The 21,160-nt window shown below is 35.6% G+C and overlaps 1 protein-coding gene across 1 annotated transcript in view; it reads left to right on the top strand.

The window, feature by feature from the left end:
• Positions 1 to 870: 870 nt before the first annotated feature.
• DEG7 (DegP protease 7) overlaps positions 871 to 21,160 on the top strand; it is a 42,250-nt gene continuing 21,960 nt past the window's right edge. Inside the window, exons 1-13 of the mRNA XM_086246686.1 lie at positions 871 to 1,297; positions 1,903 to 1,973; positions 2,824 to 2,958; positions 7,224 to 7,282; positions 10,151 to 10,187; positions 13,021 to 13,146; positions 13,249 to 13,338; positions 15,152 to 15,217; positions 15,306 to 15,362; positions 15,461 to 15,526; positions 16,051 to 16,158; positions 19,256 to 19,336; positions 19,708 to 19,757. Of these exons, the coding sequence (XP_086102812.1) occupies positions 1,015 to 1,297; positions 1,903 to 1,973; positions 2,824 to 2,958; positions 7,224 to 7,282; positions 10,151 to 10,187; positions 13,021 to 13,146; positions 13,249 to 13,338; positions 15,152 to 15,217; positions 15,306 to 15,362; positions 15,461 to 15,526; positions 16,051 to 16,158; positions 19,256 to 19,336; positions 19,708 to 19,757 (1,229 nt within the window). The 5' untranslated portion in view covers positions 871 to 1,014. The remainder of the gene's footprint in view (positions 1,298 to 1,902; positions 1,974 to 2,823; positions 2,959 to 7,223; positions 7,283 to 10,150; positions 10,188 to 13,020; positions 13,147 to 13,248; positions 13,339 to 15,151; positions 15,218 to 15,305; positions 15,363 to 15,460; positions 15,527 to 16,050; positions 16,159 to 19,255; positions 19,337 to 19,707; positions 19,758 to 21,160) is intronic.

Genomic DNA, 21,160 nt, shown 5'->3' with positions numbered 1-21,160 from the left:
AATAATTTGGCTTTTGATTAACCAACGACATCCTGTTTCTTGGAACCATCAACATTAAGAAGATTAAGTTTTGGATCTTAAAAGGAAAAGCAAGGAAAAAAAAAAAGAAAAAGAAAAAAAAGGAAGGAATTAAAAAAAAAAAGGAAGAAAAGAAAAGAAAAGAAAAAGAAAAAAAAAGGCTTTAGAGTTGATTGGAGTTTGAGGCCTTTGGATAATTGGAAAAAAAAAGAAGGATTTGGGGTTTCGTTTGGCTCTTTTGGATTTAGTTTAGTTGTTTTTAAACCCAAAATCTTAATATATTTCTATATAAAAAATAAATAAAAATACTCTAAAGGGCCTAAACTCTAATATCTTATATATCTTATACCATATGGTCCATATCTTAAAGAATATAGAATATAGAATATATAGGGTTTAATATTAGAGTTAGTGTATATATTATAGAGTATAAAAAATATACTAATTTTATTTATTCATTATACTAATTTTATTTAATAGTATTTATCTTTAGCATTCATTATATTTATCTTATATCACATAAAACCTATTATATAATTTAGTTTCTTCAATATTTTTTATAAATATATTATATAATATGTTAAATAAACATATGGTCAAGTTTCAAAATTTTCGCATTTTAATAATAATTTATGTCATTTTTGTCTAATTTTGTCGAAACCAAAATTTTAATCGAAATTTTCTCAAAAATTTTAATCATCGTTGGTCTAACAAAAACCGAAATTTTCATGCAAACCGAAATTTTACTCATCGTTGGTCTAACCAAAACAGATTAAGTTGGTTATTTGGCAAAATTTCCCTTATAAAACCGACTCACAGTCGCACGGTCAGAGTTACACGCAGACTGTTGGACTAAACATACAAAGCAAGACACTGACACAATAAAGTAGCACCTGACTGCAGACCCTCTAGAGATTCATTGAACAAACCCTAAATATTTTCTTGGTAAAATTCACTTTTCTCTCGCTCAGTCTCAGTGATCGATTGAGTGAGTGAATGGGCGATCCTCTGGAGAGGCTGGGTTCAGAGGCCGTAGGGCTCGAATCGAGCATCAAGGACGAACTCTGCATGGAGATTGACCCGCCTTTCAAAGAAAGCATGGCTACGGCCGACGACTGGAGGAAGGCGCTCAGCAAAGTCGTCCCCGCAGTCGTCGTTTTGAGGACCACGGCGTGTCGTGCCTTCGACACTGAGGCGGCTGGTGCTAGCTATGCCACGGGCTTTGTCGTTGATAAGCGCCGCGGGATCATCCTCACCAATCGCCATGTTGTCAAGCCTGGTAATTTCTTTGTTGTTTAGTCGCCAAGAAACTGTGATAAAAAAGAAAAGAAACTAATACAGTGCTAAAGCACAGTGCTTTAAATTTGAATTTTTGTATCTGTGAATATAATTGAAGTTTCGCTCTTTGGGACAAGAGTAAACAAGTAACTCTTTGCTTATTTGAATTATAAGGTTTTCTTGGTGGCGGGAATTATTGTTACTGTATTTTCAATCTAAGCCTGGAAAAATATTTGGATTATTGTTTATTCGTGGTCTGTATGTTTCTGAGAAAATGGGAGTTTTGAGTTTTTTTTATTCTAATATTAAATTTAAATACCGACGGAAACCAATTCCAAATTTGATAGAGGTGCAGAAATTGGGTTTTCAAAATGCGATTTCAGTTGATGACTGTGCGTTTTGAAAACATGATATCAACAAACTAATCTGGAGCCTGTATATATGTTTTTTTAGATCAGATATAAGAAATATAATAAAAATATCGGAGTCTAGACAGAACAACGCGTAGTGTTTTTTATTTTTCTTTCTTTCTTTTCAACTGCATTCAATATTAGGATCTTGAACCTACTTCGGTATATTTTCAATTCTATTTCTTTGGTTCTGTAGGACCTGTAGTTGCAGAAGCTATGTTTGTGAACCGCGAAGAAATTCCAGTATATCCTATATACAGGGATCCAGTGAGTAAACTCTTTCTGGTTTGTTTTATAATCTGCTCCCATTACATAGTGGTTTGGAAAAGCCCTTTTGTTTTTTACCATTAAATAATTTCATATTAGCTCCAGTGGCATTGCAATTGATTTAAGTTTTGTTGAACTTCCGTTTAAGTTCTTTAAATTGTATTACTTTATATGGTTCCTGATACAAGTATGACCAATATATTTACATGCCATTTTCATATTTCCATTGACATGTGAAATACTTGGATTGCTTTGTTTGATAAGGAAATGATTTTTAAAATGATGGAACCTCCAGAATGTTACTCCAATTGCACTTAAGGACCAAGGTATCATTTCTTATAGAATTGAGGGGAATAGACAAGACACAAGGTGGATAAAATTATTAAATCAGAAAAAAGAAACATGGGATATACCTTAGAGTCTTTTGTTGGAGAGTTTAATAAGACACCTTTAAGCAATAATAGAATATAAATGCTTAATTGTTTTCATTTCCATTTTTTGTGTGACTCAACTCATGTAGGAACATGCCAATTGGGGGTTCCTGTCTTTTGGACTCATATCATGCCCAATTTATAAAATAGAAAGACTCTTTGACACAACTTCCATTTTTTTTTTTTTTTGTGACAGAAACAAAGACTTTATTAGAATAAACTCAGAAATGTACAATATTTCCCATTAGTGGACAAGTAGCCCACCAGCAACCACAAAGTAATAAAAAACAAAACACTAGTCTACTACCCAAAGCCTAAATCAAACTTGCTGACCCCTTGTAATTTGCGCAAGCATAGATGGCTTTACAACTAATGCGTCTGTATCACTAAAATCACACATATATATATTCTGTTTTCAGGTCCATGATTTTGGCTTCTTTTGTTATGATCCTGGTGCAATACAGTTTCTTAACTATGAGGAGATTCCTCTTGCCCCTGAGGCTGCTTGCGTTGGACTAGAAATCAGGGTTGTTGGTAATGATAGTGGCGAGAAGGTATTCGCATCATATTTCTGCTTTCACTTTATCCCAAGGGTTTTTGTAACTTAATGACTCTTATGGTTATTTACTATTCAATTGTCTAATGAGGCAAGTATTCTTTGTTTTCATCTAACAACTGATTGAATTTCAAGTTATGCTAACTTTCTTATCAATTTGTATATGTGATTAAGATCAACTTTTGTAATACTACTTGAAAAACAAGAAGTTGGGTTTACAATAATGAATGAGTTCCCCAATTTGTCCACAAATTATTTTAGTTTAAGAGTTTAAGTCACACATTCACACTGAAGTCTTGGTTTTCATTATGATATTCATTATCTTTCTTTTCCAAAAAAATCATTACAAGAATCTTGTACCGAATGGCTAGTCCAAATTTGTTGTTCTATTGTATAAAGTGTGATAATTATATATATATATATATATATATTGATGACTTGATATGCATAGGTAACAACTAATCCCAGAAAAAGTGTGTCTGAAAGGCAAAATGTTTGGTTGAATATTGCTTCTTGTGTCAACTTAGATTATTCTTGAGAAGATGCAAGGGTGGAATTTGGTTACTTTTTAAGGATATGCTCATAAGTAGAAGTCCAATTAATAGTATGCTAAAATGAAGAAACAAGCCATGATAATTTGCTCCTAGAAAAGAGGAAACAAAAAATGATTAGGGACCTACGATAAGCTTAATGACAAATCTCAGTCAACCAAAACAGAAACAAATGGGAATTATAAGGGCATGTAATCCCTGAAGTACTCTAACAGGTAAGAATCACGTTTAATTTGAACAATGATTTTTTTTTTTTTTTTTTTTCTGATAAAGAACATACTTTCATTAATTAAAGATTATAGTTCCTAAAGAGAGGACAATGAGTCAATTGAGAAGTAATCTAAAACTATAAACAGAAAAACATCATAAGAAAACAGTAAATAATCATAGACTACAACACATCAGCACTCCAATAATAAAAAATAGACTTAAAAGAATAATCCTTAAACTCAGAAGTTATCAATGCCCAAAGGGATTGGTTTAGTAGTGCAAGGCCAAAAAAGATTTCTTTCTTCTAAGAAAAAATAGTGGAATTCCAAAAAGATCGGGAAACTAATATTTTCCTGCACTAATTCTTATTATTCCATGAAATTCATAAAGACTATCTTAAATCTGATTAACTACTGCCCAGGTATATTCGGGCATTAAGGAAGAAGAATAACATATAGCTTTGGCGAGCTATAGACCAGAAAAGCCAACCATATTTCAATGGCTGTGAATTTAGAGGTATCAGAAGTCTTGTAGTGAGCTGGATTCCAGTGTACAATCACCATTGATTGGGGACAACTTTGATAACATGAATGATTATTTGGTCTAGGAAAAATCTAAGGCTACCACCAGGTGAATACCTTTGATAGCAAACAAGATAAACTCATGTCAACTCAAAATTTGAATTGACAAATCCATTTATAGTAATTTCCCTCACTACTTTCTTAAGGCATCGATTTTGTATTGTTTCCTCTGATTGTTTCTTTTGAAATGGTAATGCAATTTAAGGAACTGCTTACCTGCCCAACCTTGATGGCTCTAAACCTAGGGATATGGAATTGGAATCCAACCTTTGTTAGAAATCTCAGCGATTGGGAGCTAGAGATGGTGATGATTTTTCATGTGTTAAATACAGGAGTAAGGTGAGGAGCTTGCGGAATAAGAAGGGGTTAGAGGTGAAGCCTTTTTATAAGGCTTTGTTGGGATTGCACAAAGGTAGCTTTCCTTTGAAGCAATCTAGGTTTTTAACTTTATAAGAAGAGAGTGACATAGGCCTGTTGGAAGTATAAGTTTGTGGACTGCCTTTCAATGGAAAAGGTGGTGGCATTCCTGTAGATTTTTGATTGCTTTTGGAGTGCTTTGGAGAGGTTAAACTTCTGAAAATAGAAATACGCTTTGGGTGGTGTTAGGTAATCCAATTGAAACATGTTTGCTAGTTTGGTTGAATGGAATAGATTGATGGACACCGGGTGATGTAGAATGGGGTTGGGCAGCAGGGTTTAGATAAACTAGAGGAAACAAAACACAGCAAACAGAAACAAAAGATAACTGGAATCACTCCAGGGGCTTCACACCGAGCCTTGGTTTCGCACCAAAGATTGGCTTCACACCAAAAATAGTCCCATCGCAGGAAATCTAATTCTGAAAACTTTATTACTGAATAATCTACCCTCCAAGAGGTACAAAGAGGTCTTATAAAGACTACAAACCCGACTGAAAATAGGAAAGAAAACCTATTCTAGGATAGAAATCCTAATCCAACTAGAAATAGGAAAATAAAGTCAATCCCAATAAAAATAGGAAATCAAACCAAAGTCAATCCTAATGAAAATAGGAAATCAAACCAAATCCTTCGTGAAATAAGAAAACTAAAAAAAAAAAACACATGAAACAAACAGTTCAGAAAACGAATCCAACCACAAAGATAGAGTTGAATTAGATGATCTTTTCTTTTGTAGGACACTGGACAGCGAAGTGTCCATAACCCTGGCACTTATAGCATCTTGTTGTAGGTCCATTACCTCGTGTATCATGCTGTACTAATTTTCCTTTCTCGGTTTTCCCTGTATTAGACGTTGTAAAACCCTTAGAAATTGGAGTAGACTTTGCTCCCGATATGCTGGTATGAAAATCAGATTTTTCAGGTTTACGATTGTCAAATCGCTTGGAAACATTAGATGATTTTAGATAATGCTCCAGCTCTTGTGCAACTTTATAAGCCCTCTCTAAAGAATTGATATCATGAGGAATTTGTTGATGTAGTTTGAGAATTAAATCCTAATTCCCACCGTCACGGCGTACAAGCAATAATTCGATGAAAGATAAAGAACAAACACGGCCAAGAAAACAGAAAATAATAAACCAACAAGCACACACAATCACACCAAGATTTGTTATGAGGTTCAGCAAAATTCCTGCCTACGTCCCCCGGAGAGATCTGCGTTCTTCACTATGAGAATAACAAGTGTAAGATTACAATTGGACTAAATCACATAACCCAATCCTCCAAATCCCTTGTACACCCTTTCACAAAGTGTTTCCCAAGAACCCTAGATCTCTCACCCAAGATTAATTACCTAATCTTGATCTCACCTATTCTAGATTGTGTGCCTCCCAAGAATCCTAAGGACTTGCTCACTCTAATCTGATTCTCTCACGTTTTTCTAAGCCCCTAAGGTCCTATTTATAACCATAGGCCTTAGATTACAATCCTAGATAAAGTAGGAAGAAAGTTAACTTTGAGTAGGAAATAAGTTTCCTTTATACACAAGGAAAACCTCAAAACTTGCCCAAAACGAAGTCCAATACGCACCAGGAATTAATAACCTTCCAACACCTAATTGGACTCCTAACTTCATCCTAGAATACCATGGAAATCCTCCATGAACCAGGAAATCTTCAAATGCGAGCCAAATTAACAACAGAATTAACTCTCTTTGAAGTTCAGAACGAAGGCTTGATCTAAACCGAGAAAGAGTCACCAATCGATCTTCTCTTACATCACAAAGATAGAGATGAACTAGATGATCTTTTCTTCCCTCTTCTTCGTTGGTAAACCTTAAATGATTTGTTAACAATGTCCGCATCACCAGGGACAGGGGGCGCAGGGGGTACTCCCCTGCAAGTGCTCTTTCCTTCTAAAAAGAGAGTTGCCAACTTATAAACAAAGTTTGGGTTTGACAACTTATTGTTAACACTATCTGAATCTAGAGTTGGACTTGAACTGAAGATAATAATTTTACCTCCACTATATGATAAAACAGCAATCTTACTTCCAGTATGCCTCGTTTGCCCCAGTGATGTTAAGAGATCATGTTCTTGTCTTTCTTAGCTCCAGTTGTTATGAAGGCTCAATGATGGTTGTGACAGGAGACAATGCCATGATGATGGTTGTGACCGGAGACAATGCCACGATGATGGTTGTGACCAAGCAGCTAACCGCCTCCCTATAACAACATATAATTTTCTCTTAAAACAACATACATTTTAATCATGCTTTGTACATATATATGCACGTTTAATTATGAATGTGTTGCTGAAAGCTTAGTGTAAAACTGTTGCAGTATTCTATTAATGTGACATACATGTGTATGTTCCTTGTGATGCTCCATATTTATTTCATTTTCGTCTGGTGATGTTATACAATTATAGGAGGTTAGCTACTGTGATTTTTTTGTCCCACATTTTGGTCATTTTTCTTTAGTTGATTCTCTTCAGTGTTTAGGTCTCCATTTTGGCTGGCACTCTTGCTCGTTTGGATAGAGATGCTCCTCATTACAAAAAGTATGTATCAGCTTTACTTTGTTCCTTTATTTTTTCTGGAAACTAATGAAATGACATACATTCACCTACATTTTTAAAGTCTAGTTTTTGTTTTATAATAATGTTCCATTTACTGGTATTTGTTTGTTTTGGGTAAGTAAAAATATTTTGAGAACAACTAAAGGGGTATAACCCAAGTGCATGGAAGTATACTAGAGAGATGCCTATTGTGAAGAGAAATCTTGAAGCTTTAGCATCTAAAGGTCTAGGAAAAGCCAGAGTTTACAAAATTGACAGATCAACACCCATGTGAAAGGTATCTTCATAAGCTGTCTTTATCATGGATTTAGGTGATTCCAACCTCGTTGATGCCCTGTGGTGCCTCTGATGAAATATTTCGTATAAAAGGAACAATTAAATAAACAGAAGACCAAAGAGGAGCTCTTCAAGCAGTGTAACATTCTTATGCCTGACATTGCTACTTACCTACCTTTTTAAGCAAATCCATTGAACAATTGAATTTGGTGTTCTAGTATGCCATAAAGACACACAACGTAGTGTAGATTTCCTGCGACATGACAATGCAAAAGTAAATCATTCTCTGTGTTGCCCAATGTGCATGACATAAAAAGTCTTAGATGGTACCCTAGCTCTCTGAATACTCTTAAATTGAAAAGTGCTTCCAATACAATTTCCAGTGGTACTTCCGTACAATGTACTTCTTGACTTAATTCTTATTTTGACCTTAATTTTAATTTGCAACCTTTAATCAATTACAAGTAGCCTTAATTTCAGTTTGCAACCTTTAATTAATTACAACCTTAATTTCTATTTGAAACCTTTAATTAACTACACTTTCAATGACCTTTGACTGTACATTGTAAATATTGAGGCATTTTAATGGAAGAGAGCACACACACAAAATTAATTAAAATAAAAAATAAAAAAAAAGTTGGGCTGCTCCGATAATGGGGATGTGGGAGATTACTGTGGGAGATTACGGTTAACTGCATTTAGAGGGGGAATTTTTTTATTTTGTATTTTTTCCTTTTTTGATGAGATGGTAGGGAAGTTGGAAAATGATGTCCTTTTTTTTTTTTTTTCTTTTTAATTTTGTTTTTCATTTTACAACTTTATCCTCAACTTATATTGTTTTGTTGTGAGTTAGAAGAGGTATCTTGGGCAATTTAAATTTTGGTGAAGCCTGTTACACCGAAAACCTCCTTCTGGCTTTATAATAGTATAGGTGATACAATTGAAAAAATTGAAACTAACCCAAACAGCAGGATCAAATTGTATTTTGCCCTTCTTTTGATCAAGGATGAAAATTTCGGCGAAATTGTGATTGATAGTACACTAATGGGCTACCCCTTTTCTATTTGAGTATGTGTATCAAAGAAGACTAGTTTTGTGTAAAACAATGATGATGATAAATGTTTTGTAAACACAATCCTCTGCCGTACAATCTGCTGCTCAGACATGCATCGGCTTTAGATACCAACTCACATATTCTCAGACTCCGCTAATAAATAATTTTTCTCCTTTTTTTCTTTTTTTGTTTTTAAAACAATTTCTTTATTCACTTCCCTTTAGTTTATGGATTTCCGTAGAGTTGTCAGAGACAAGAGCTGCCACAGAGGCAGCAGCTTAGCCTGTACAAGATTCGATAGGGGAAGAAGGTGTATCTTTCAACCCTGTTGCTGATATTTCTCTGAAATTCTAGCTATTTCGGTATTATTGGCAAATTTTCGGTTTATAGAAATTTTACTAAAATCTCAGTGCAACTTTTGTGTATGACAACCAAAATTTTGCTAAGTCAAATTTTTTTGAAAGGGAAAGATTTTACATGCAGAAAATTTGAATTCATAAATTGCACCAAGGAAAAAAGCAGAAGAACTAGAACCCATTTCACTGTGCTATAGTAGAAAAAGAAAAAGTTCATAGAAAGCGTACAAAAGAAGAACCCATTTCTCTGTGTTATATGATGACGTTGTAGATGTAGAACCCATTTCTCTCTGTTAGAGTTTGATGCTGTTGTTATCTGCAAATTTCTATGTGGCGGGTGTAGAAGACTCTAGAGAACCCTCAGTAACCACACAGGCTAACAAAATCAGCAAAATGGGAAAAGAAAGTGTCATATATAATCTATGTTAAATGTTAATCAATAACCCATATAACTTAAAATAGGAGGAAATTTTCTCTAGCCATGTACCAGAACTGTTGGGATTTTTTGAAAGAGGAATTGGTGAAAGTTTTTGGGCATTTTCACCAAATGTGTTTATTAATGGCATAACCAATGAAACTTATGTTTTCATAATTCCAAAAAAAAATTGGAGGCTGTTAGAGTTGGAGATTTTTGGCCAAATAGTTTTATGACAAGTTTTTATAATATTATTGCTATAGTCTTATCTCAAAGATTGAAGGAGGTGTTGGGAGAGACTATCTTCCAAGCTTAAAGGGGGCAATATTGTGATTAGAGGTTGAAGGAGTCAATGTCCTTGGAAACACAATTCTCAAGGTCTTCCTTTTTTCACCAATGTCAAGGAAGCTTGTGCATGGTATCGGCCCATTGGGTGGGATGAGATTTTACCCCATACCATACACCAAAGGGTTCCTTTACTGTCACTTTTATTTTTCACCAATATTTCCTTAATTCAGGACTACCGTAATATCTACCGATATTGATATTTTTATCCTTGCTTTTAATAAATTTCTGTACAGAGGTTTGCCCAAAATAAAAGAACAGAGTCCAAGCTGCCAGTTTTATTTTTTTATTCTAGTAACTTATGATATGCAAAACACTTCTCCATTTGAGCATTTGTTCTTGAGAGAATTTAAAGCGTCTTTACTGATTGTTTTGGTTAATACCGATTGTATTCTGTGGTACAGGGATGGCTATAATGACTTCAATACATTCTACATGCAAGTAAGTAGCACATTTTATTTTTTTATGGTGCCTGATAATATTGTGTATTCCTCTGCTGGGGTAATGTATACTTCTAATATTTTCCATTCAAGTCTAGCTTAGAGTATTTCTTTCTATTTTTGGGCTATTCTTGGGCCATAGTGTACTGCTTTATTGGTTATTGGGTGATGATAAAGATCTAAGATACAGAAACGGGTGATGCTTAGGAGAAGATTGATTTATGAAAATATCTACCAATAAGAGAAGAAGATTGATGCTTAGAAGCGAGAACATTTTTGCTTCAAAATAAATTAACCTTATTACAGGGCAGATTCTGACTGGCTGAGGGTTTACTTTGTGTCCTTGCTCACTTGAAGTCGTAGTACGCATGGCATATATTTTTAATAGGAAATATAGGCAAATATAAAATAAAAAGAAATACATTTCATATTCTGAGTATGGGCATTTTATGCCCTTATGAGTGCCCTTCTTCCTCCTATGAAAAAAGCCCTTTGTCTTCCTTCTATGTTGGCTACATTTGCCCTAAAGAGTGAAGAGGAAACAATCTTTAAATGAAGCACGCATTGTGGGGAGTGTTTGATCATGTGCGACTCTGTGATCTATGTGGCATATTAGTGAACTATTTATGAATCTTCCATCAAATATAATTCACTACAAATGCATCATAATTCTAATCAAAACATTTTAGGAAATAATCCACAACCCAATCTAAAGCTGATGAAAAGCTAATATTATCTGTTGAAAGTCTTGATTGCAAAGCCTCTGGATGGAGAGACAAGAATATTTGAAGACTACATAGGGGTGGATGTGGAAGAGTTGTGGGATAGAGGATCTTTTTGGTCATCTCTTTGGGCCTATGTTTCAGTGTCTTTAGGGGTGTACTTTGTAAAAAAAAGAAGAAAGTCTTGATTGCAAAGAATGTAGTGTCATGTCAATATCTTTATTGTTATAGACTTATAGGAGGACTGGAGGTGAATGAATTTTTACATGGAAACATTAATGAAAAACCATTTCGGGTCTTTTCTTGAAACATCAAGTGTTGACTACATACTGATTCCAAGTAAAAACTACAAATGCAAAATTTTGAACGTATGGGAATTGTCTCAATTCGTTATCTTTTGTTACTGATAAACCTAAATAGATTTTATTAATGGCATAATGTTGCCTTAAAAAATTTGGTTTTGACAGAGTTTAGATGCGAATATTACACTGCACTGACAGAAGATTAATGGATAAGGCTTTGAAATAAGGGAGATGTAGATATTGTTGATAATTATACCCCTTTACTGATCTTGGTTTATCAATGGACTTATGCAAAGATTCTAGAATGAAGATGCCGGAAAATAAAAACAGAAAGTAAACACACCACACAGAACACGAGAATTGTTATCAAGGTTCAGCTAACTTTGCCTACGTCCATGTGTGATCTCGCTTGAGAGAATCACTAGCACTATGAAGATTAGAAAGAGATTACAAGAATTTATTGCAAAACCCTAGCTAATCCCCAAATCTCTAGCTTTCCCTTCTCTCTATCACTCTTGACCCCTTGTGTTTCTGCCTCTCTCTATCTCTTTTGAGACCTTCCAAGCCCTATTTATAGACTATAAACCCACTTGTGGATATAATCAACCCTTGCTGCTCCACTTGTTACTGCAGTCCCAAGAAGCTCCACTTGTTACTGCACTCCCAAGAAGTCTATACTAGTTGTTAGGTTGAATCTCAGCCTTCATATAGACAATCTGACCCTTGACAATTTTGAGTTTTCATTCTTCAAAGTTGTACCTATATCCGGCCTTGTCCAAAGTATCCAAAGAAATCAAGTTCTTCCTTAGTTGAGAAACATATTTGACATTCCCCAGTATTCTAACATCTCCATCTTGCATTCTAATTTTGACTGATCCAATTCCCAGAATTCTACACGGTGAATCATCTCCCATTAAAACTTCTCCGCTGCTTCTTTTCTCAAATGTGTCTAACCAATCCCGGGCAGCACACATGTGGCATGTGTAGTGAAAAACACCTTTCCCGTGACCTTGTCTTAGATGTATTCTAGAGTTGGAACAATTAGCAAACAAACACACAATATGGCAGCAAAAGTAAACACAAAGAACACCAAGATTTGTTATTGAGGTTCGGCGAACTTTGCCTACGTCCCCGTGTGACCCTTAGAGAATCACTTCTGCACTATGTATAGAATAAGAGTACAAGAACTTATTGAAACCCTAGACTACCCAACTCGCAGCCGCTCTCCTCTCTTGCACAAATAGCTCTCTTGTGTTTTAAAAACCCCTCTCTTGAAGTCACTCACCCTTAAGTCTCTAACCTGAGTCTTCCTTTGAGTTTCTTCCCTTGAAGTCTCTAGCTATTCTTAATTTCTATGAGACTTGCAGCAGCCTATTTATAGAGCATAGACTTACCACTTACAATATGGATTCCTAATCCTTGACCCCTTATGTTTCTGCCTCTCTCTATCTTTTTTGAGACCTTCCAAGCCCTATTTATAGACTATAGGGTTTAGCTTACATTCCTTGTTAGATTAAGACTCCTAATCCATATAGAAATAGGACAAAATTCTGATTTCCTAAAACTATACATAATCTGTTTTTCCTAGTACTTATAGGAAAGTGAATCCTAAACCAACTAGGACTTCAACGAGCCAAAAAATACAACAGATATGCAGTCCTTTATGACAAAAAGGACTGTCATTGTTAATTCTGTTATAAAATGACTTTTAACATGGATTGATGGCAGACAATTGGCATGTATTTATTGGTGTCATTGCAGCTTTAACTTAAACTTTCACCTTTTAATTTTTTCATTGTTTTTGTTATAGGCTGCATCTGGTACTAAAGGTGGTTCCAGTGGATCTCCTGTGATTGATTGGCTAGGCAGGGCAGTGGCCTTGAATGCTGGTAGCAAGTCATCAAGTGCTTCAGCATTTTTTTTGCCGTTAGAACGAGTAAGTCCATTTTATATATCTTCTGAATCTTTTTTAATTTTGCGTGGGGATTGGATAATTTAAATTTGGACAGTTATAAGATTTGAGTTATTCGAACTGCAGGTTGTAAGGGCATTGAAATTTCTCCAGATTGGCAGAGATTCTTTTGTCAATAAATGGGAGGCAGTTTCTATACCTCGGGGTACGCTTCAGGTTTGTGTTAGAATTATCCCTAAAGTGAATCACTTCATTTAAAGGTTTTCCCAATTTTTCAGAACTGCAGTAGACAGAAGAATACTGCTGTTTTGTCGGGCATCTGACCAAATTTCCCCTAGTGGGATTTCTACCACCTATGGTTGAATTTTGTTTTTGGTTGACCCTGTAAGTCAAAAATTGGTTGCAGTTGCAACAGATGATGGTCTTATTTACAAGTTCAATTTTTTATTTAGGCATTGAAAATTTGAGGGTCACGACGTTACTGAAACTGTATTTACTGAAATAAAATATTGAAAACAGTTCTTGCGTAGGGTAGGAGACCAATAAAAACACTTCTCGACGTTACAGGAAATACTTAGTTTTAGGACCTGATTAACGACAGTAGTTTGTTAAGGGGTTCAAATAGTTTATGATAATTTCAGTTACATTTCTTGTAACTGAAGTTTGATGATGAATTGGAAAATTGTTGTGATAATTTGGAGTGTATAAAAATGTCGGTTCTTTCACAGGTTGCAATGTCAAGATGGAAAAATTTACCTTTAAACTACTAATGCTTATGAAAGGTGGTTTGGAAGGCTAAAGTACCGCCCAAGGTACGGGTGTTAGCCTGGATCATTGCTCGTGGAAGGTTGAATACATGCAATATGGTCCAGTGGAGACGACTGTATGTTTGCCTATCTCCTCACTGGTGCATTGTGTGTAAAAATGGGGCTGAAAGTTTGGAACACTTAATGCTACACTATTCAATAGCACTATCTTTATGGCAGAGGCTATTCCCGGAGAGTGGACTGATGTAGGAGACTCTGGAGTCTTGTATTGCTTTGCTGTCGGAGAGATTAATGGGGGTGTTTTCAATTGGGATTCTAATGGATTTTAAAAGAATTTGAAAATCCATAGAAATTTAGGTGTATTCAATTCAGAATTTTAAAGATTCCATAGAAATCTAGGTGTATGCAATTTAGAATTTTAAAGATTCCATAGAAATCTAGGTATATTAAAAAACTCATTGATTTTAAAGGATTTCATTAAGTAGTGGATTTTGATGGATTTGGTTCAAATAACAAAGGCAGCCTTTCTCCCCATAGATTTTGATGGATTCCATGGAATTCCATAATATTTTGCGAGAGTCAATAATTCCTTTAAAATCTCAATTGAATATACCCTAAAGTTTTTTGAAGGGAAGAAGAGAGGTGTGGTGTTGGGAAGGTGCGCTGTGATGTATGTTTTATGGATAGTTTGGATGGAGAGAAATAAAAGGATGTTTGAGGATGCTAAGGAGGAAGAGGTGGATAATTTTTGGGATAGAGTTCGGTTTTGGGCTTTATTATGGGCTGTTGTGGCAAAATGGAGGCTCTTGTGTCTTAGGATTTGGTTTATACTGTTTTGCTACAATGGTGTACTCTGTTTTTTGGCTTTCATAATATCCTAGAGCTTGTTTTCTAGGATTCCTTAGAAGTTAGAATAGTGGACTTCTTGTCCACTGCATTGTACTATTTACTCTTTTTTACTTTAATGAAAGTCTGTTTCTTATAAAAAGAAAAAAAAAAAAAAAGCTTATGAAAGGTGGTTTTCCTTGAAAACTGCCAAGTGGTGAATTTTCTCATACTTGTAACATTTTTCTATGATGGCTTTCATCCCATGGATGTTTCATTGTAGTTACAATCTTGCACACTACGATGATAGTTCAGCATATTCCGTGATGTCCTGAATATTTGTACATTTTTTTAAATAATGTTTTTTAACCTGAGAATATTTGTACAGTGCTTGAGGAATTATTATTTTGACGCAGCGTATGTAATTTTGAACATAGGTGACTTTTGTCCATAAAGGATTTGACGAGACACGCCGACTTGGTCTTCAAAGTGAAACGGAACAGGTTTTTGTTTTTCTCTGCTTTTTCAATCCATAATAATTGCAATGAAATTTAGGGCGCCTCAACTCAATTGTGTGTTTGATTTGTTTAGATAGTTCGTCGTGCATCTCCGACGGGTGAAACTGGGATGCTTGTTGTTGACTCTGTGGTAAGTATGCATGTAGACTTTGAAGTCGTAGGAAATACTTTTTTCTTGGTGAAATAATGCTTACTTGTTGGACATATATGATACTGGACTTGTTTCAGGTGCCAGGTGGTCCAGCTCATAAGTGTTTGGAGCCAGGTGATGTTCTTGTTTGCATGAATGGGGAAGTAAGTTATGCTGTCATCTCACATTAACGTCGTTATTTATAGAAATGAGCTGTTTTTAAATGATGTCTCATAATTGCTACATTCTTACCGAAAAATATAATTGCTACTTTTGGTTTTTCTCTTTATATTTCATTTGCATTTGTTGAATCAAATGAAAAATCTTATGTTTCCCACTTGGTGACTATCTATGTGGGATTACAAATAAGAAAAAAAGTCTGATTTTTAACTTATGCAATGCCTTTAACTTGATATTGACTAAATAACACTGTAGTGTAACTTATTATGAATGGTTGCCTACTTTTGGTAAAACATTTTCCAGCTTGTATAGAATACTAAAAATTTCATTTGTCTTTGTTTAACTTTTCAAGCATGCTAGGATATAACTTTTCACTGTCTTTGTTTATGATCATTCCAAAGTGATTACTTTTAGGCTCCATTTGATTGTGGGGAAAGGAAACCTGAACAATTTTCCTACAAGATAGTACTCACACAAGTGATTCTAACACATTGAATTCCTTATGCAGGTAATTACCCAATTCCTGAAAGTGGAGACTTTACTTGATGACAGTGTTAATCAGAAGATTGAGATACAGATTGAAAGGGGTGGCGCACCGTTAACTGTAAACTTGGTGGTGAGAGTTACTCTTGTTTGGTATTTGTGTTTTGATACAAAAAACTCTCTTATGTGTTGTCTAAAAAATTAGTGCAGTGTCTGCCCACCAATTGGTGCAATGTTTTGCAATCCTTAATGGAGGTGCTGCAACCTTTACTTGTTTGGTTTATTTATTTTATTTTTTATGGGATTTTTTTTTTTTTGGGGGGGGGGGGGGGGGGTGCATATACAATTAAATTGAAAGAGGAAGGATAAAACAAAATCTAATAGATTAAAGAAAGAATCACGAGGAATCAGATTAGAGTACACATGAAATCAACAGAAGAGTTGTGCGTGGTAGATTTATTGCTTGAAAAGTGATGCAAACATAGTCTTGATTCAATAAACAAAATGGGTTGCGATAGACAGATGAATAGTTAGTGGAATTTGGGGATTCAGATTTAGAGATTGGGGTTTTCTTCCTTCATGTAAGTAGGCAGGGGTGTTGGTAATGTGGAAAAGTAAGGTGGTAAGGGTTACTGAGTCTGTTTTGGGAGAATTTTCAGTGTTGATCAAAATTCAAAAAGATAATGGGGCTGGATGGTGTTTCCTAAAAAGGGGGGGGGGGGGGGGGTGAATGGTGGTTGTAAGGGGTTACTGTCCAAATAAATCGAGGGAAGGGGGGGTGCAGTATAACAAGATTTGTAACCAAGAAGCCAATGGATGGAGGGAGACAAGAAGCATGCGGGTTTATAATGATTTTGTAAGGGAAACAAATTTTTCTGACCTGGAACTGCATAATGCGGAGTATACTTGGTCAAATTTAAGGGAGAATATGATTTAGAGGAAGAGGCACAAGGATGGTAGAAAACAAATTTATGAGGAAATTAAAATTGAGAAAGCAAGGAATGGAACTCGGAAGTGTTTGGAGATATTACAAAAGAGAAGGAGGTGGAGGAAAGAACTAAAAGAATTCGATTTTCTGGAAAAAGGGGGTTGGAAGGCCCAAAACTAAGGTTGAAGTTTGAAGAGGTGGTTTTTGATGAAGAAATTGTGTGGAGGCAAAAGGCAAGAGTAGCGAGATGGAAATACAAAAATGATTCAAAACGTAGGTAGAAGAAAAACTTGATTGGGAGATTAGAGTTGGGTTATGGGTCTATAAGAGGATGATAAAAGAATCGTGGGGAAGAGATAATTGACATTTTTCAAAGACTTTACTCAAAAGGAGAAGGAATAAGACCAAACTGGCTGATTTGGTTTGGCAACCTAATGCAGGAGCCAAGTTCAAAGTATTTTAAATCAGTCCATCCAAATTCCAAGCACCACATGAAGAGTCTTTTTTCATTTAATGAATGCAATTTACACATGAAGAGTCTCTTTATGTCACTTGTTCAAGGCATTAAGTGTTATGAGTTATGTCTCTTAGAATTCCTAGGCGTATTAATGTGGGTCTTATTGTTCATGTATCAATGGCTCTATAATAGGGCTGGTTTGTAACCTTTGAGAGAAGTTAATGCTTGTGTGTGAAGCATGAGTTGACTTGGACTGATTCCAAGCCACCTTCGGTGAGATGCCGGAATTTTTCTATTTTTTATTGGAGTGATTCCAATACACTTTTGGTATGATGCCAAAGGCCGGAGTGAATCCTGATCTCTATATTCTCATCCCTACTCTTACTATTGTCCTACATCACAACCTATAACGGCGGAAAGGGCTAGATGGTTTGGATTGGCAACCTGTTATCTTTTCATATTTAGGATTCCTCTCAGTGTTGCCAAGAGATTGGAAAGTTTAATGAGAAAGTTCTCTTGGGAAGGATCACTTGGTGAGAGTTGGTGTCTCAAATTAAGGAGAAAGGGGGAGTGGGGGACTTGATGAAGAAAAATCAATTACACAGATTTAACACAGATTTAAGGAGTGGGGGAAAGAATGAGGTTTTGGGAAGATAGTTTGGGTAGGGGAAACAAAATTTCTCTTTTTCCTCAATTACACAGATTTAACACAATCTCATAACGCTTGTATTGTTAGCCTGTGTTTGAATCACTCTTCTTCTCTTCCTTTATCTTGGAATTTTGGTTTTAGGAGAAATTTGAATGATTAGGAAGTGGGAGAGCTAGCTGAGCTATTAGTTATCTTAGAAAACGTGGTGCTGGTGCCATCTAGACAGGATAGGAGAATATGGAAGTTGGAGTCATATGGAGTCTTTTCTTTCAAATCCTATTCACAGCAGTTATTGGACGACTCTTCTCTCTCTTTTCAATGCTTCTCAAGCAATTTGGAAGGCGAAAGTACCACCTAAGGTTCGGGTTTTAGCTTCAATTATTGCTCATGGGAAAGTGAATACATGTGACATGGTGCAAAGGAGGAGTCCTTTTTGGTGTCTTTCTTCTTAATGGTCTGTAATGAGTAAAAGAGATGCAAAATGTTTGAATCATTTAATGCTCCACTGCCCAGTCACATTTTCCTTGTACATAAGGCTGACAAGAGAGGCTTGTTTGTGTTAGGTCATTCTAGATTCTTGTGAATAGTGTTGGGTGAAAAATTAAAATTTCTTGGAGGAAGGAAGAGGAGCTTGGTGCTACGGAGTTGTGCTGTGTTAGCAATGTTTTGGGTGGTTTGGATGGAGAGGAATATAAGGATTTTTGAAGGAGGGAGGAAAGGATGAAGATGAGTGTTTGAAGTTGGAACATGCTTAGTCTATTAGACGGAAGGCAAACAAAAATTCACTTAGACAGGTGAACCAGATGTCCCAAGTCAAGCCTTTTTCTGGAAACATTAGGTTCAGATAGAGTTCCTTTGCTTACATTCAAACTTGGGAAATGGATATTGATTTTCTTTTTGCGTTTTTTACTCCCCATTAACATTGGTAGTGGAAATAGCTACTCCGTGAAAGACCCCCCCTCTTTCCTTCCCATAACACTCTTATGAAGGTGAGACTACTTCCTATATTATGTTGCAGACTGTTAAGACCTGTCATTTTTCTCTAGCGGGTTAACTTTTAGAGATCTCGAAATTAATAGTAATTTGTTCATATGTATTATCTACTTGGTTGCAATTTGGCGGTATTCCTTTAGTTTGTAGGTTGTAGAGTTTTTATTATAGTTCCATAAAATAAAATGGTATCCTGTTTATTTCAGGTGCAGGATTTACACTTGATAACCCCTAATTACTTCCTAGAAGTAAGTGGTGCAGTGATACATCCTCTCTCGTACCAACAGGTTGGTGGATTTTCCAGTTTTTGCATAGTATTTGAGAGTGATACTAACAAGTGCGGTGATATTGTCCACTTAAGAAAGGTTTTGGTTTTGATTGCATTTGAATTTTTATGCCATGTTTGGCATGCTGTAAATGCTGAGTGCATTACTTTTTTCATATTGCATGTTTGTATTATCGTATAGTCTATTGTGAGAGTTGACTAAATAGTGCATAAAGAGGCCTAAGTTGAGTTATATCGGGCCTGCCTACTGGAATCCTGTTTCCTTATTGTGCTTTTATATCTTTCATCATGGCTTTGGCTTATCTATATTGCATTTTGTCTTTCACTTAATATTATTACATTTTGGCTTATTCAATTCTTCTGTTGATACAGGCTAGAAATTTTCGTTTCCATTGTGGCCTTGTGTATGTGTCGGAACCGGGGTATGTTCTTTTAATTTTTTGGTTTATGTTTATTTTAATGTTATTCCTTAAATTAAGAAAATATGGGATACTGTTGTCAGCTTTTTGTATCTAGGGTTGCCATTTTTTGTTATCAAGGAAGGACTGATTGCCTTTTATGATATTTAAGGATTCCCTTTAACTTTCTCTGTAAGAAGCAAATCTATTCTGGAGGTTAGCTAGCCTTGCTTGTCTTTAAGCATCGAAAGAGGTGATTCTAGGGTTGCCATTTTTTGATAATCAAATGTTGGAGTATGCTCCCCAAAATATGTATTTATCTATTTTTTCTGAGTTTTTCCAAGTAATACAATTTGATTGTAAAAAGGGTAAAACTCCAGCTAGCATATTGACTGAAGAAGGGATTCACTGAAGAGAAATTCAAGACTTTTGTCTCTTGAACCTTCTATTAGAGCTAGCAGGTTTTAAAATATCAGACCATACGTAAAAAAGTATGAAAGATATAAAGAAGTTTGTCACTGCATCAAATTAAACTTACTGAAGTTCTCTACAATGAAACGGGCTTTCAAAGCAAAACAATAATTAGAGAGATATGTAAGAAACACTTTGGAGGGTTTCCAAATTCTTTATTGCTCTTCCATGGGAAAAGGGCATCTTTAATTCCTTGTAGTGCCTGTTAGAGGAATACAATTTCAAAATTTTAACTAGCTTCACTTCAGAAGGATTTTTTATGTTCGTTCTTTAATTGCTTGTTAATTTGAAGGGTGAAGCAAGTATGGGAGGCATGAAAAATGGTTATGGAGGTTTCCCTTGGAATCTGAGTTGTTATGGCATGCTGTTATTACTCATTTGAAGCAAATATGGGAGGTATGAAAATGGTTGAGGACCAAATACAGGGGATGTCCTCCAAAAAAAAAAAAAAAAAATACTTCTAATGACAGCATGCCAAAAGTGTGAGATTTCCACTATTTGTCTTCCACTAGTCGACTCAAACCATCCAGCACTAAAGTAAATTGAAAAGGAGAGGGATCTCCTTGCCTAAACACTCTTGAAGCTCCAAATTTACCTCTCGGCCTCCCATTGATTAAAATTCAGAAACTCACTGTTTTAATGCATCCACTTATCCATTTCCTCTCGGCCTCTCATTGGTTATACCATTAATAACCTCATTCTGGTGAAACTCTCCAAAATACCTCACCGAGACCTCCTTCATGAGATCCCAACAGTTCTGGTACATGGTGGAGACCCAGGAACCCAGATACAGGACTTGCTACCCCGGACCCAAACCTCTGGACTCGTCCATGGACCCTGGTGTCTGGTCCCTGAATTAAATCTAATTACCAGAAAAATAAAAAAAATTAGAAATCCCTTAATTAACTCCCATCAACTTAATGGCTTAACCAAACAAGTCACTTTGCGAATTCCAT

The sequence above is a fragment of the Dryas octopetala genome, chromosome 6 (genome assembly GCF_963921425.1).
Source record: "Dryas octopetala chromosome 6, drDryOcto1.1, whole genome shotgun sequence".
NCBI classification, from domain to species: Eukaryota; Viridiplantae; Streptophyta; class Magnoliopsida; order Rosales; family Rosaceae; genus Dryas; species Dryas octopetala.
This window is presented reverse-complemented; position numbering and strand designations above follow the sequence as displayed.